Raw genomic sequence first — 18,505 nt, 5'->3', positions numbered from 1 at the left:
TTACAAACATATATCAAAAAATTTGTGGAAAACTAGAATTAAAAGATAATACAAATCTTTCCACGAACATTTTGACGACCCCTCTTACACTAAAAAGTCAACCAATGAAAGTATCTGGATAATTAAGTAAACATTTAAAACTTGGCAAACTGGTTTTATTGATGAACTAATTGAGTGCCACTTACTTGTTCTTAGTGTGTTCATAATAAAATGTTCACAATAAAATTTTAAAAAGTTAAATTACCCAACGCCTCCATGCTTTTCCATAAGGGCAGCAATTCAAGCCTTGATACAGTAAAAAGTCAGAGGAAACCTCAGATTAAAAACCTGATTGACAAACAAGTAAAAAGCCATGTCCTACACTTGCAAAGCTAGCAAGTTTTGTGTTGAGAGATCTTTGTCATTTCACAGATGACTACCGTGCAAAGTGTCTAAGATCCTTTCCTAAAGTAACACATTGAGCCTTAGCCCTTACCTATGGCTCTTAAACCATAATACTTTGTTAAGAATTAGTGTCGCCAAAGTTAAAGATAGTGTGAAGTTCACCTGATCAGCAAGTAAGTTTCAGAAATCATTATATTGAGGGCCGGCCCGGTGGCGCACTGGATAAGTGCGCCGCTAAATTTTGAATTTGCTATTCTAACAATAATGTACATGTGTACATGTGTTCATGTGTGTGTGTGTGTGGCATGCTGCAACAATTACAACACATCAGAAAAAGAGCAGAATTTGAAATTTAAGTGTTCTTATTAAAATAATGTTCCATACATTTTTTCCAAACACACATCCCTTTGTGTGAGTTTTAAACAACATTTTAATAAGAAAAATCATGACTTGTATTAAAGAATATGCTAATAATAATTTAAAAATTGAAGCTATATCATGCACACACAAAAAATAAAAAAATGAAAATAAAATAAACAAATGTTACCAAACTGGAAAAAAGAAAAAGAAACAGATTTACACAGGTGAAGGCAAATAGGCAGCACATGGTTAGAAAATCACTCTGGAAATAATCTGCTTAAATGTGTAACCACATGCTCAGTAAAGAACACAACATAAATGTCCTAGTCAAGTTAAGGGATTCTGGAGAGTGAAGCTCCTGTTGAAGAGATGGGCACATTACCACAGCAGAGATCACTCCAATAGCACGTCTATATCCAGAAAAGCACAGGAAAATACTCTCCTTTCAAACTTAAATACAGGTGTGGCTGCATCCTTCCTAAAAGAGATCACCTTTCGGTGTTTCACTATTTTAAGAAGTTTTATCAAAATGTACTCAATATTCGCCTTTCTGAAAATAATGATGAAGCACTTAAGAGGAAAGAACTTTAGTATGTCCTATTTTAATCCTGTTTGAAGTAAAACCAAATAGTCTTCTGTGTTCTATGTCATGGCTGTCATCAAACTACTGTTTTTCTAATGACTGTATTTTTATTTTAACTAGGGACCTTAGCAGGGTGACAAATATCTGTGCCTTACATTTCTAAATAGATGCAAAGTTTTTAGCATGGAAGTGACTTCTTTTTCTTTCTTTCTTTCTTTCTTTCTTTCAGTGCCATTTCTATACTTTCAGCAATTTGTTTCTAGGAAATGGAAAGTGGCAAGGGCTATTAGGAAAATGGGAAAGTGTCTGTAGCAGAGATAAGACATTTAACTGAGATTTTAAAACATCTTATTTCCTTCGTCTCATAAATACAGCTTTGTCTGACTTTTGTTAATTTTCTGAGGTTTTTTAAGGAAGAGAAACTATGTTCAATGATTGTTCAATGGTTCCATTTGGCATCCTGAATAGATTTTACTAAACGCCACAGGTATAAGTGTGTTTTTGTCAAAATCAAGGGGTAATACTGAAAATCTTGAATCCAAACTTGGTCAGGAAGGTACAGATAAGTTAATTTGGAGGTTTTAAATTTTTCATTATTTTTATTTTTAAGATTGAACTTACTGGCAGAGAAAAGAGCAATATTAGACTCGGAAGCAGAAATTCTCCAAATTTAAAAAAGAAAAAAAGAACTCTTTAAAATTTTGTTGAAAAATATGCAAAGTATAAAGAAGAGAGTGAATGAATGAGTGAGACGAGAATGAGGAACCTTTTAAGACCTTTTGCCCTCTCATCTACAGGACTGTGAAAGTCTTTTATTCTGTTTTTCCAGTTCTAGACTGTCCTTCTTCCAGTGCATGCTGTGTGCTATAGTGTCTCTCACTCACTTCCAAGCCTCTTTTTAGTCTGGCTCCGTCCCTCCAACTTGATTTGTTTTATTTACTTCACCAATATACATTGTCAACGATTCTTTAGCTGATACCTTGCTGTACTCAGTTCCCTTCTCTGTGCTTCTTTGCATAATTATTCTTCCTGCTGATGGTATCTTTTTATTCCTACACAGTTACATGAATTCTTCATGACTTAGTGTAAGCCCTACCTCCTTCAATGACCTATGGTGATATTCTTTCTGAACACCTTATTTGTATAGAAACACCAAAGAGAAGTGCTCCATTCCACTGAATTAGTTCCAATCTCACCACTCTTCTCAGCCAGGACAAAATTTCCTCAGCATATCTGTAATTAAATGCCAGTTTGACATTTTAGCTTCCTCTAATTGTATTTATCCACATACTCTGTATTATAATTACACCAGAAACTTCTTCCAAAACATACATTTTTCTCCTCGGTGCATTGATTTATGCCATTTCCTTCAGAAAATGGGAGTGTTAAGTTAATATTTCTTGAGTCCTTATTATGTGCTGGAAACTATGCTAAAGGTTTTACTGAAATGTGTTATTTAGCCCTACAACAATGCTATGAAGCACTTCTGCTACTCTTGCAAATAACAGATGCAGAAACTCAGGCATCATCAAGCTTCATAACTTGCCTCCTAAGTCACTGGTCCATTTCTCTAAAGCACTATATTGCTGCTCTTGAGCATCACTTCAAATCCAGTGATGTGCTGTCAGTATAAGGTACAGTATCAGTGGAACACATTTTGATGTATATGGCTTAAGATTTTAATAATGTGAATTCTTTGGGACATCCATCTGTTTTTTCTTGTATCAAAAATTGTACTCATCTTCAAGGCTCAAGTCATATGTGTCCTCTTGGTCTCTCTAGTGAGAGTCTCTTCTCCTTGCTCTGCATTCAGAGCAGCTTCAACTATGTCCCTGCTACTCATGGTATGGTTCATGGGACGCAAGGTCAGTCTCACCTGGAGCTTGCTGGGAATGCTGACACTGGCTCCACACTGGACCTCTTGGATCAGTTTTTGTCTTAATAGGAGTGAGCCCCAGATGATTCATATACACTGTAAAGTTTGAAAAGCAATGCACTAGTTATTTATTTCTATATTTAGTTATTCACAACAATTAATTATTTCTATTTACCTGACATTTTACAACCAGAAAGAGCAGTATGTTATTTATATTTGTCTCACCCAGAATGACTAGCATAATACTTCCCAATATTGTTGACACTCAGCACATCTTTACTAAATGTATCTATTGAACTGAGAGAAAATTCCATGGAAGTTATTCTTGTAAATCTCCCATAACTCATTGAAGCAATATTCTCTTCTAGACTATAATTTCTGGGTGTGTAGTGGTTATATCTGTCAAGTTCATATGGTGCTTACCTACTATGTGGAAAGGTACTTCAATGACTTAAGGATGGAGTGAGATGCTTAGTAAATTAATTAAGATGATTGATTAATATATTAAAAATAATCTTTTTAAAGTAAGGTATAATTTTATTTTGAATTTAATTGATAAATACCTATAAGTATTCATGTGCCAGTGTTTCTAAGTTTTTTGCAAATATTAACTTATTCACATTCTGAACTAAGATTGCTTGTTCTTATGTAAATTTATGTTAAATCAATAGGGGTTGATTTGTGATACCTTTTTCAATTCTAATAGATGTGTATATCACATCTATTTCAGGTTGTTTGTTTCAGGTGATTACTTAATGTGTCTTTTTTAATGACTTCAAAATTCTTCCGAATTGATTGAAATTTTTAAAATTTTAATTGATAACTAGAAATCGTACATATTTATGGGTACAGTGGGATGTTTCAATACATGTACACAATGCATAATAGTCAAATCAGGATAACTGGCATACTCATAAAGAGTAGATTTGTGGTTGCCAGGGTCTGGGAGGGGTAGTGGGTACGGAAGAATGGGAAGAGGTTGGTCACACAGTGAAAAGTTACAGTTAGATTGAAAGAATAAGTCCTCGTGTCCCAATTCACAGTGGGGTGACTATGGTAACAATCATATATTGCATATTTCAAAATAACAAGGAAAGAGGTTTTTGAAAATTCTCACCACTAAGAAATTTTTTGTAGATGATTCACTACTCCTAATGTACTAAAACAGAACATCAAGCTATTTTAGCAGAAACCTATGTTCTATTTCAGAACAGAAATACTCTGTTCCATCAGATTTCAGATTATATTATGTATTTTATATGTTTCCTGCATTTCACTACTCCTAATGTACTAAAACAGAACATCAAGCTATTTTAGCAGAAACCTATGTTCTATTGCAGAACAGAAATACTCTGTTCCATCAGATTTCAGATTATATTATGTATTTTATATGTTTCCTGCATTTCTCATGTGTGTTCACTTGATTTTATATACACAGGGAGGAAAGATCCCAATCCGGTGGACATCACCAGAAGCTATAGCTTACCGCAAGTTCACATCAGCCAGCGATGTATGGAGTTACGGGATTGTTCTCTGGGAGGTGATGTCTTATGGAGAGAGACCATACTGGGAAATGTCCAATCAGGATGTAAGTATTTGTAGTTTATGAGTTATGGGTTCAGATTAAAAGATCAAGCTGTGCAAGGAAGTGGAGCATAATGAAACCAGGTGGCTCCTAGTTTGTGACATTGAAATAGAATAATTGGAAGAAATGGAACTGTCTCCAAATCTTGCAAGGACATTAATTGAATTGTTCTTACAGCTTTACACGTTTCCCTCAAGCAGAGGTTTCGAAATAAGACAAAATAAAACATTTGTAAAAAAAAAGTAATGAAAAAAGTGACCAATAAAATTATCAGTGAGTATTTGAAGAATTTTTGCTACAAAACTCTTTCTATATAAAATTAGCAAGATACATATGTCTGCCATCCTTTCTTGATTTAATTAATGTATGTATGCCAACATTTTATTTACTTAAATATAGTATTTCCCAAAGTCGGATAAAAACAACCAATCTCTATCATGTTTTTTCTAGCAATGTATTTCACTTGCACATGAATTTAATTATAAAAACTGAAGTCTCTGGATGGAGAAAATAATCTTTAACTTTCTATTATAACTGTGATATGATTTTTCAAAGGGAATTTTGTTTTTATAGGTTATATTTTGTTAATGCTTAGTAAAAGGATGCCATTGGCATATGGGATCAGCACTCAGCGATTTTTCTTTATGCTTAGCCAAAAAAGCTTAACATGATCCCAAGAATACATAAGAAGCAAGCTGAGATGCTTTTAGTCATTTCCGACTCACCACTTATAAAATTGCTTTTAATGTATTTTGATATATAAATCTTTCTGTACTTATTCAAAATGCTTTTTTTTTTTTTTTGAAGTAATACTGGAAAAATCAGATTCACTTTTCCACATCTCTACTTTCTGAATTCTGTCTGTATCACAGGATCTTAAAGTGTGGTCTCTGGACCAGCAGCTTTAGTATGGCCTGGGAATTTGTTAGAAATGCAACTTCTCAGGCTCTACCCCAAATCTATGAAATCAGAAACTATGGAGGTGAGGATGTAGTGCTCTGTGTATTAAGTCCTCCAGATGCTTCTGCTGCACATTAAAGTTTGAAAATCCCTGCTTTACCTGACTTAAAAATGCTAATCAACTAATAATTATTAAGTTGTACAGCAAATGGGATTTTGCTGAAGGAAGTTACTATTATTTCGGAGAGACCATTTAAACTATGATATAACTAAAATCTGCATATTTGTTTTCTCTGCATTCATTCATATATATGTTTTATAGAGGTCTGTATGACCAAATAATAATTCTTTATAACACCAAATTTCCTATTTCACTGAACATTTCTTTTTATTTAAATCTAAAAACTCTTTCCTGTGTTCACTCTCATTTTCTTTCATTTTCAGGCTTAAATAATTTTTTATTTATTTGATCAGCTGTTATCCTTTTAGGCAATTAATTTAAAATGAGAACGTTTTTACTTAACTGGAAAATATTTATATGAGCATGCCCTGCCCATGAAGAAGTAAAGTGAGTCCCACCTCTAAAGTTCCCGGACACTTTTCTTCTCACACAGGTAATTAAAGCTGTGGATGAGGGTTATCGCCTGCCACCTCCCATGGACTGTCCAGCTGCCTTGTATCAGCTGATGCTGGACTGCTGGCAGAAAGACAGAAACAACAGACCCAAGTTTGAGCAGATTGTCAGCATTCTGGACAAGCTTATCCGAAATCCTGGCAGCCTGAAGATCATCACCAGTGCAGCAGCAAGGTGACACATTCGAATTTGATCCTGCACTTTCTCTGAAATTGATACATTTGCTATCTCCAAAGTGTTAATTTTTTTCCACTCCCCCAACTGTGTTCTGTGAAACTTGTATTCCTTAAGACGAGAGAGATTTATTTTTCTTTTTCTTATCCTTAGGAGAAATTCTCATGCTAATAGTAATCATGAAATGTAAGATATTTTTAACTTCCATCTTGACTAGAAATGACTCTACATTCAGGCTTGTTTAAGTCTTTGGGAAATAGGAAACCTGGACACATACCTTTTATTCCAGTCTTCATTATTTAAAAAAAACATACAAGCAAACGAACAAAAACAAAAACAAAACTCCTGGAATGGTGGAGAATTCTGGTGAAGTCCTGATTCATACTTCATTTAAAATAAAGCAAAAAAAAAAAAAAAAAGATCCAAAATATCACACTTGTTAGCAGAATGCAACTTCCCCCCACTTAATTAATCAAATATTTGCTTAACCATAGATGCCATGGAAGAGAGAAAACTAAGAGTAAAATCAGGTGCCCCTGGACAGTACCATAAATGTCAGTACATCATAGGTACAATGCAATCCAGGATGCACGACATCTATGAAATTTTTCCTCTCAGTTAAGAATAACTGAGTTCTCTCAGTGGGTTTCAAGCATGTAAATTACAGTGCACCTACAAAGTGCAATGGGAGAAATGGAGAAGGAGAAGTGAATTTTGTCAGGGGCCATATGAGAAGAAAAGTGTTAATGTATTTGGTGCATCTCAGAGAAATTAAAGGTGAAGCTATCTATCTTGTTTAATAATTTAGATTCTCATTGTATACACAAGAGTAAAACAGTTCTTTTATATGATGATGCATGCACTCTAGGCTTTTAATTTTTCTGTCTGATTTATCAGATGAGCTAGTATATATATTTTGTACTTATAAAAATGTTTTCCTGACAACTAGAGAGAGAAGCACTTCAGACCTTTTTGGGACTTTGTAGCTGTGTGACCACTCACTCGATGGCTTGGAGACTAATGTCTTCATAGGTGCAGTGGAGTTTTCTCAGTAATTATGACTTGGCGATTCTACACTTCCTGACATCTGTTCTCTATTGTGTTATTTATAGTTTCCATTAATGCTATCCTGCCCTGTTGTTTCCATTGCTACAAAGCATAGCTACTAAAGCTGGCATTTAATGCATGAGAAATTCCTTGGTTTTCTCCTCCAGTTGTCTGTTTAAAGATCAAGCAGTGTGTGAGTGTATGTGTGTGTGAGTGAATGTATAGATACATAAAAACTTCAATTAATTATGCTTTAGTATCAGATTTTTTTAGAAGATCAATAATATTCAATGCAATATTTTAGAGAATCAAAATTAACGCTCCTCACATCCACAAGTAACAAAAATATCAAAAATTGAAACACTTGGACTTTTTTTATTCATTGATCCATTGATAAATACCTATGTTATTTTCATATCTTAGTTATTGTGAATAGTGCTGCAATGAACATGGAAGTGTAGATATCTTGTGAAGACACTAATTTTATTTCCTTTGAGTATATACCCAGAAGTGATATTGTTGGATCATATGAGGGTTTTATTTTTAGTTTTTTGAGGAACTTTCAAACTGTTTTCCATATGGCAGTACCAATTTACATTCCAACCAAAAATGTTCCCTTTTCTCCACATCCTTACTAACACTTGTTATCTTTTGGCTTTTTAGTAACAGTCACACTAAAAGGTGTGAGGCAATATCTCATTGTGGTTTTGATCTGCATTTCCCTAATGTTTAGTGATACTGAGCACCTTTTCATATACTGTTGGCCATTTGTATGTCTTCCATAGAAAAATGTCCATTCACATCCTTAGCCCATTTTTTAATCAGGTTATTTGTTTTCTGCTATTGAATTGAATATTTTATAATTCCTTATATATTTTGTTCCTTTTATATTTTGAATATTAACCCCTTTCCAAATATATAATTTGTAAGTGTCTTCTCCCATTTTGTGAATTGCATTTTCATCTTGTTTATTGTTTCCTTTACAGAAACTTTTTAGTTTGACATAGTCCCATTTGATTATTTTTGCTTTTGTTACCTGAGCTTTTGGTGTCATGTCCACAAAATTATTGCCAAGACCAATGTGATAGAGCTTTTCCCCTGTGTTTCATGCTAAGAGTTTTACAGTTTTAGGTCTTAAGTCTTTAATCCATCTTAGTTGATTATATTGAGCACACTTTATCCAGTTTTTACATTATATTTGAATAAGATGAATAAGGAGAATCTGAAACAAAGTCTTAATACCAGTATATAAGGATCATAGAATATTCATTGGAAATAACATTTAGAGATCACTAAGATTGAATCACCCATAGCTTATCCCATAAGATTAAATCTCTTTTCTAAACTTTATAGAGAGACTATACAGACTCTGTTGGAGATCCACCTGACAGTTTAACAACTGACAGGATAACAAACCTGTCCTTCCCTGGGCCATAAGGTCCTCATTTTGCACTCTGAAGCCATTGCTTTTGATCTTTACACAACAGTAATCATGGCATAGAAAACATCTTTTCAACTCTTTCTGTATCACAAAAAAGGCATTCCAACCATTTCCACAGGATGGTATTATCAGTGTAAAGCTAACTCCTACAATATGATCTAGGGATATTTAACACCAATTTATATGAAGGATGATAGTCTTAATATCATATTATAATATGTCAGGATATGTACTAGTATCTAAGTTTTAATATACTTCCTTACTCACATTTTTATCTTATTGAAATATATTGAATACTTTTTTCCTGATATATGTTCTTTAATGCCTGAACAATATTATGTATTTTGTCACAAAACATACAGTTTTAGAAACAATATAAATATTTTTCTATGAAGTACAGTCCATATTAATTAAGTTAATGTACAAGTTTAGATCATTAGATTTATATTTTTACTTATTACCATTAAAACACACAACTGGCAGATTTTGTTGTTACAAATTTATTATCATCCACCTCCTATTGCCATGCAATGTCAAGGAATTTTTTCGTAGAAAAATTGCATTCCTACTTTTGACAATGATTATGTCATCCTTTTCCATCACTGATTAAACTCATTTTCCCCTTGAATTTTCCAGTGATGCCCTTGCCACATATTTAATGAAGAAAATACAAAACCATTAGATGGAAACTTCCAAGAGCAAAAGAAAAACTTACTTGCACCTGCACCTACCTATCTTGTATTTCTTTCCTCTAATTATAAAAAGAAGCATCCGTCTACTTCTCTCTTTCACTCTCTGTCTCTCTCTCTGACACTCTTTCTCCTGTAGATCCAGTCTCTTTCTGTCTGCAGATTATTGTCATAGAATGACAATGTTCTATTACACTGTTTTTCAAATTTCTCTGATAAGAATCACCTGGGGAACTTATTGCACATACAACTCCCCAGGTGTATCCCAAGCTAAGCTACTGATTCATAATTTCTGGGAAAGGAGAATGGAATTTAAGCATTTGATAAAAACCCCAGATGATTTGCTTCATTAGAGGAATTTAGGAAACACTGGTTGTCGATGTCACCTCTGCTGGCCCTGTATTTCTGCAACTACTTCCCTTTTCTCTGACACTCTTCACAGCTGAACTTCTCAAATAATGGACCCATAAACTTATAAACTTAATATTCTGAAAATGTATTTTTCTATTTTCTCCTGCTGCCCTGATCTTTCCACTGCCTTTTGAATTTAGCTGAATACACAAGCACCTACACATTTGACCAACCAGGAGTTGCTGCAATTCTTGGCAAATGGACCCATAAACTTATAAACTTAATATTCTGAAAATGTATTTTTCTATTTTCTCCTGCTACCCTGATCTTTCCACTGCCTTTTGAATTTAGCTGAATACACAAGCACCTACACATTTGACCAACCAGGAGTTGCTGCAATTCTTGGCTCCCTTTCTTATTCTCCACACTTTGATCCAGATGCTTACTGGATTAATGTGATTCATCTCTCCCCTTTTCTGCTGGTATCGGCACAAGACACTGTACCTACAAATATGTACAAGTAAATGTTAAAATATTTTGAATTAAAAAAAAAGAGGAAATGGGCCCAACTTATCCTTTTATCAGAAGCTCACTCCCATGATAAAAACCTGCTCCCACAATAATGGCATTAATCCATTTATGAAGGCAGAGCCTTCATGGACTGATAACTTCTTAAAGGTCCCTTCTCTCAAGCATCATTTCTGCATAGCCTTCAGAATTTTCTTATTAAAAAATATGATATAATTCCAGTCACCCATTTATAACCAATTTTGAATTCCCATTATACGCAGAAAAAAATTTAGACTTCTTTTTATGGTTTAAAAATCCCTGCTTCTTCAATATCATTTTTTTCATTCAAATATCCATTTATTCATTTTTCCAACAATTCCTTATTATATGACAATCTACCATGTGCAAGGCACTATGTAGACTGGAGAACAATGAAGAAGACAAAAACAGTCCCTGCCATTCTGGAGCTACATTATAGAAGATGGACTATAAACAATAGACAAGCACAGATTTTAAGAAGGAAATAAATAGATGGCTGTGATAGACAATAATGGAGTAGTTGAGAAAGAACCCTCTGAGGAGGTGATTGAGCTGAGACCTAAAAGAAGGAAATGAGCCATCTGTATAAAGACCACTCCCACCCTCCAAAAACAGTATTCTTGACATAAGATAAAGAAACTGCAAATACCTTGAGAAAAGAAAGAGTTTGGAGAAGTCTAAAAGATGGCAGAGGGTAATATGACTGAAGAGCTGAAGGAAAGGAAGAGTCTGTCATGAGTTTAAGGAGGCAAAAGAAGCCAGAGCACTTGAGGCTACACAGACCATGATGAAGACCTTCAAATTTAAGTTTTTAAATGTATGAGAAATCCATTCAGGTATTCGAAGGGGAGAAGTAAGATGATTTGATTTGCACAACTGCTTTGTAGATGGAAGGGCAAGCATATGAGAAGGTGGACGTCATTTTAACCTTTCAACTTCTGCCACTTTCATTTAAAAAATACTCTAGCCTCAGTGGACATTTAGTTTCTTTCAAAAGCAAATGCATTTCAGAGGACTGTAGTACATCTTGGTCCCTTTGTCTTAGATTCTCCTCCATGCTTTTCTCCCTTAAGGAAGCAGCTTACGCATCATGTGTTTATCGAGCCATTCTCTGGCAACACAGTCAACACAATTTCGCTTTGTGTATGTGTGCAACACAATTTCGCTTTGTGTATGTGTGTGTGTTTGTGTGTGTGTGTTTGTGTGTGTGTGTGTGTGCTGGCAAGTACTGCGATTTGAACCTGTGACCTTGGTGTTACAAGGCTGCACTCTAACCAACTGAGCTAACAGGCAAGGCTGGCAACACAATTTAAAGTTCAACACCATTACTGTCTTACAGAGCACCATAATATTGGTTTTCATCACTATTTTAACTCTATCTTCTGTGTGAATGTGTGCTCTTTTTAAGTATCCATTTCCTCGATGTACTCAAAGCCCTATAAGATTAGATGCCAGGCTTCTCTTGTATTACCAGTGCCAGGTTGATAAGGAAAACTTAATAAATACCTGCTAAATACATGAATATGTTCTGACATCATTAGTAAATTTCAATTTCAATAGACATAATTTTTAGAAAAAAACTCCTAGTGTTTTTCTACTCATTAAACAGATTTATTTAGACATTGGTCATATGCTCAAAGCTTAAAACTGTTCTCCTAAGAAAAATTTCACGTGTGCCCCTTTATGTCAACTCAACTCCAAAAATACACACCTTGAAACACAAGAGGAGAGACTGTCTTGGTCTGTTTTCTGCTGGTGTAACAAAATACCAAAGACTGTGTAATTTTTTAAAAGGGTAGTTAATTTGGCTCATGGTTATGAAGGCATGGTGCCAACATCTGGCAGGGTTATCTCATGGCAGAAGGCCTGACAAATAGGAACTTTCTGCTGGTGTAACAAAATACCAAAGACTGTGTAATTTTTTAAAAGGGTAGTTAATTTGGGTCATGGTTATGGAGGCATGGTGCCAACATCTGGCAGGGTTATCTCATGGCAGAAGGCCTGACAAAAAAAACTATGCCATCTACCCTAAGTGAAACATTGTGCAGTACATGCATGTATCGGCACAAGACACTGTACCTACAAATATGTACAAGTAAATGTTAAAATATTTTGAATTAAAAAAAAAGAGGAAATGGGCCCAACTTATCCTTTTATCAGAAGCTCACTCCCATGATAAAAACCTGCTCCCACAATAATGGCATTAATCCATTTATGAAGGCAGAGCCTTCATGGACTGATAACTTCTTAAAGGTCCCTTCTCTCAATACCATTATAGTGGCAATTAAATTTCAACATGAGTTTTGGTGGATATATTCAAACTATAGCAGAGCCTGTCCAAACTGGATTAGTAACTGGTACCAAACATTCAAGTTTCTGAATGATGTAGTTATTCAGATAATGTAAAGAATTGTGTCTCCATTAGGAAAAACAGCATCATTCTTATACAGATGATGTTTTCCAGAGTCTTCCTGGATCCAGTTAGTTATATGGTCAAATTTTAATTTATTCTGGTATCTTGGCTAAGTACCTTTTAACACGAATTGTTTTACATAGAAAATTTTATTTCATATACTGTTATAAAAATCTATTTATAATGCATCATTTCACTTTTCAACCTTTGTTTGAGTTGAGATTCAGAATAGAATCATTCCCAAAGATTCTCCTCCTGAGTGTCTTTATGAATATCATCACTCATTGTACACGACTGGGAGTGGGGAAGATGGGAAAGCAGGTGTTCGGTGCCAGATCAACAACTTCCCTACATGTCACAAGGAGTGGAGAGAAAGGAAGGGAATGTATATTAAATTTTATGCAATATTTGTTTTCAAGTAATTGATTTATTTTCTTAATGGTAGAGCAAATCCAAGGAGACAAGTATGAGTTTGCAGTGCTGACTGTACATTAATACAAGCTGCAAATGTTTATTTAGCAATTGCCTTGTGCAAGGCATGATGCTAGGCCCCACACTGAGTACAAAGGTAACATGACACAGCCTCAACAGCTTACATATAAACATAGGAGGAAAAAAATGTTCAGAAATACTATAATACTCCTCAGATATGTAATTATTTGAGCAAAGAGACAAGGTGTTCAGGAAGGTGAAGGGAGGCGAGTTTACTTTTACTTTGGTATTTCCTGCAGTGGTATATAAGACGTGACTTTTGGATGGGGATGAAATTTCAACAGGCAGATAACAGGATAAAGCCATGTAGGCTGGGGGAACACCGGGCAAAAAGGCAAGACATGTAAAACTGTAGGGTGTATGTCCAAATTACATTGCATAATACAGTTCTGCCAGAATATAGGATATAAAGGAAATTATGGGAAAAGAGCCTGATCGATGATTTTGTCAGATAATGGAAGACTAAATGTCATTTCTGGGAATTTGGACTTTTATCCCTGAAGAAAAGAGGAGCCATTGAAGATACTTAAGTGATACGTTACACTGTGCTGTGGAACAGTTCTTTGGCAGCTACACCTAAGAAGGGCTGGAGGTAAGGAGATTCATGATAAAGAATTAGGAAGTGATTTCAATAGTCTAAGTAAAGGTTTAAGCTAGGGTAGAACAGAGAAAATAAGTGTGTGAATCCAAAAAGTTGTACTGAAGTGAGTATTAGAGGACGTGGTGACTAATAAGATGTGCAGAGTGACAGAGAAAGCACAGGAGAGTACTTCCAAGTTTTGAGCACGGAGAGCTGCGGGACCAGGGCTCTCGCTGCCCCTGATAGGAAGGGCAGAAGGCAGGAGGTCGGCCAGGCAGACCAGCACTCCAGACACAATGAACCTGAGTCCCACAAGAAGCCACAAGTGCACATCATAAGCTTGGGGGAAAGATTTCAGCAATGCGTACAATTTGGAACAATCCTTCTGTGGAGAATAAAAGAGCAGTCGCAGTCAGAAACATGCTTAGCAAATACAAATCTCAATCTAGTAATGGCTGTTTTCATCACAACCTTCTTTATTTTTCTAATATTATTTAATTTATAATTAAAATCTTCATGTTTTATGGATTATCATGAGACTTTATAACCTATATGTAGTCGAGGGTGTTGGTTCAGATAGGCTGACACTGAGCTATCTCTCATCCCAATCTGCCAGATTGTAATTTTCCCATTGTGCTTCTCTGCTGCCCTAGGTCCAGGGATCTTAGGGAAGCCTCTCATTGCTTCAGTTACTTAGTCCAGAAGTCACTAATTCAAATGTTTGCCAAAGCCAAGAAGCTAATCAAAATGATTGAATGCCTTTGTCACATGTAACAGGGTGTGGTAGCAGCCACTGGATATTTTAGGCTCCCTTAAGACAGCTGTGGAGCCAAAGTGCCAGTGGATCATGATCCTAGAAGGAAAACAAATACGAAGCATTCGTTAATATCTCACAATGTTAACCCACTGCCCTCACTCCCACATAGAGAGAAAGAAAACTGCCTATATTTAGAGCTTTGGAGAACTGTACCAACTACAGCCCAGATGAATGTGAAATAGGTAGAAACAGGGAGCTATCAGAGTTAAAATGAGATTTAGATCATTGCGAAAAACTACAGCTCAAGAAATTTTCAAAAACTGGATAGAATGAACTGTGTTATCAAAAGCTGCAAAAGTGTAAGAAATAAAACCAAGACCTTTTAATTAAGCAATGAAACAGACATTGACAACTATTTTGATTCTTTTAGAGTGATAGATATGAAAATTTAAGAGATCTAGTTTTAATAGGATGATGAAAAGGAAAGTTAATTTGAAAATAGTCCTTTTGAGAAAGTTAACGAAAAGGAAAAATATGCACATGTATAAAAGGGTAAAAAACAAACAAACAAAACCACTTCCCCCTTTTTTTAAGAATCAGAGAAAGAACTAAAAGAGGTTCTTGACAGAACATGTTACGGTAAAAATAAGTAGAAAATTGTCTTACAAGAACAAATTTTCTCTTCCTATACATATTTTGTTATCATATAAGAGAAATAAGCACCATACATATTTTTAAAGTGTTTTGAAAGATTATTTTTTGTAATATAATTCCTGGATTTAAATGCATTTATTCAGTTTTTTTTTTTTAATGAATGGAGCTAAATTAAAATAAAAAAGACTAATAGAGAAAAATGCTGATTAATTGAATTTATATCCATTTGAGATACTTTTGATTTTTGGATACACACACACACATATATATATATAAACGAGATAGAGAAATAACTTGTTCTTAACTTTAGAGAATTTTCACAATTCAGAAGACTGAATTATTCAATACTGTTGTAAATTGATAAAATCCAAATTGGGGGTATAAACATTAAACAACACATTCAAAATATTTAGAATGACATTCTGAAGTGAAGGCAACCAAATCCACAACATAAAGCCTTCAGCAATATTTAAAATGAGGTTCTGCAGACCCAATTATACTTAATATAATAAAATGATTTTAAATATTCTGTTCCATTACATTGATTGCTAACTTTGAAGAGATTTATTTTTGTTAACTTGCAGCATAAATAGGTACAAAAATAAACAATACTCATAATTTTTTTCTGTTAATGTCAATAAACAAGCATTAGTAAATGTCGTATAACTTCGTATAATGTATGCTATACGAAGTTATTACGCAGCCTATAAATTTCCCCTTCAGACCCAATGTCTGGGGCTAGTTCTAAAAAAACGCCAATGCCTGCAGCTGCTCAAAAGGCCAGATTCCCTTGGTGCGCATGAAGAGACAATTGATTGCTAACTTTGAAGAGATTTATTTTTGTTAACTTGCAGCATAAATAGGTACAAAAATAAACAATACTCATAATTTTTTTCTGTTAATGTCAATAAACAAGCATTAGTAAAAAGCTTCTGATATCTAAGAATAAAGGATATTATTCTTTTTTGTTTTGTTTTGTTTTGTTTTCCTTTTTATCTTTTTTCATGACCGGTAACAGGATCGCAACCCTCGGTGTCGTGCCCGCACCGCGCTCAACCAGTGAGCGGACCGGTCTCTATATGCGATCCGAACCCTCGACGGGAGCGCCGCCGCACTCCCAAGTGCCGCACTCTACTGAGTGCGCCACCAGGCCGGCCCAGGATATTATTCTTTTTGAGAATAACTGCTGTTTTGACACATACTATACCCTTTAAGATAAATCTAATAATCAAAAACAATCTGCCTTTATTTCTCAAAATGACTTTGACCTCACATTCTGAAACTTGACAGGGTAATGTTGCTCACAAATATGATACAGAACCTTTTAGAGAGAAGCAAATATGCCAAATACCCAGGAGATTTCTTTTTATTTTTTTAAATCTTAAAATCAAAGTAGCTAATTTTACCCGGGGAGAAATTAAACCAGGTGTAAGAGCTATAACTGCTAAAAGTTTTGTCCTTAAGGCCTAGAGATAATTAAAATAAACACAATGTCTTTACTTCTCCTTAATGTGACATTTATGTACTAGTTTCCTGTTGGGAATTATATATATTCAAAATTATTTTTAGTTACTTATGATAAATTAAATTCATTTAATCCTATCTAGATTTTTAATGTTAGAAATAAAAAAGATCAAGGTCATCCTCAATTCACATTAAAATAAATTGGCAAATATAAGAAGTTCATCCTGAAATATAGTGAGAAGTCATTATTTGAAATAAAAAAATTGAAAATAAGTACTGAAAAATTATATTACTATTTCCAGACAATAATAAAGTTACATAAAATTAGTATTTTGGATTTAAGAAACTACTCTTTGGATTTAATATATTCCCTGAAACTATTCACAGCAGATAAAAAATAATCATAGTGTGTTAGTATGTGTTTCCAATATTATTGATATCTCCTTCTAGACTTAATAGGCATTTACCTATTCATCCAAGAAATGTGTAATAATTATTATTTTGATACATGAAAAATAAAGCCCTTTGTAAACCAAAAGGAGTCTTTAATGTTATAAAAGAATAACTTATGATTTAATACTAGTGATTCAGAATACTAAAGTAGTAATGAAGCAAAGTAATTATCAGAAGATATTCTTGGGATTGGCAGTTGTTAATTGATATTTGTTGCAGTACCTGGTGCTAATTGGTATGCAACCATTTACAACTAAAATAGAGCTTGATGGGAAGAAAATATATGTGTACCTCTTTAATGAAACAGTATGAAAACCCATAAAAGAATAATCCGCAAACCCAAATACAAGGAGGGAGAGGGAAAAGGAGGAAAGTTATTTTTTGCTTCCCCTGAGCAAACATGTAATTTTCATGATTTCTTTTTAATGACTGCGGTCTGTGGCCAGTAGGTACTGATTTATGAAAAGCTGTAAAAGATCAGGTGGAACTCTGTAGGACATCGTTTACAGCTGCACAGATTGAAACCTATCTAATTTGTCTAGTAAAAGTGTGAGCTCACGGTGCACATCACCCAGCCTATAAATTTCCCCTTCAGACCCAATGTCTGGGGCTAGTTCTAAAAAAACGCCAATGCCTGCAGCTGCTCAAAAGGCCAGATTCCCTTGGTGCGCATGAAGAGACATCACAGGCTCTTCACAGTGAGACAAATTCCTATCCATTGATAAACTCTCCAGATGTCCTCTCGGAGGAGGAAAGAAACCAATTTTTATTTGAAATCCCCAGAGAAATCCTGGAAGTGGAAAAATGATACTTTGCAGGACTGGTTATTCTGAGGTCACTGGCATTAAAATTAGGTCATTTTTTTGTCTTGGTTGTACTTTGATCCAAGTCATAAACAGAAAAACTCAGTTGGGGTCACTCTAATCCCTAATCCACACGTCCTGTTCTATTTCAATTTCTTTATACTAATTTTCCCTAAACTCTTGTTGAGCCTGGCTAAAGTCTTGAGTTTAAAAGTACAAACTGTTTTGAACTGAGAAAAAACTATTTGCATTTTTCTATTAGGCACACTTCATAAATATTCTGAATAAATGTCCTGGGGTTTGATTCTTTATACCC

The 18,505-nt window shown here is 34.6% G+C and overlaps 1 protein-coding gene across 1 annotated transcript in view; it reads left to right on the top strand.

Moving 5' to 3' along the window:
• LOC103599602 (ephrin type-A receptor 3-like) overlaps positions 1 to 18,505 on the top strand; it is a 54,417-nt gene that overhangs the window by 25,509 nt on the left and 10,403 nt on the right. Inside the window, exons 4-5 of the mRNA XM_008583754.1 lie at positions 4,642 to 4,791; positions 6,303 to 6,496. Of these exons, the coding sequence (XP_008581976.1) occupies positions 4,642 to 4,791; positions 6,303 to 6,496 (344 nt within the window). The remainder of the gene's footprint in view (positions 1 to 4,641; positions 4,792 to 6,302; positions 6,497 to 18,505) is intronic.

This window comes from Galeopterus variegatus, unplaced genomic scaffold, assembly GCF_000696425.1.
Source record: "Galeopterus variegatus unplaced genomic scaffold, G_variegatus-3.0.2 Scaffold3027, whole genome shotgun sequence".
In the NCBI taxonomy this organism is placed as follows: domain Eukaryota; kingdom Metazoa; phylum Chordata; class Mammalia; order Dermoptera; family Cynocephalidae; genus Galeopterus; species Galeopterus variegatus.
This window is presented reverse-complemented; position numbering and strand designations above follow the sequence as displayed.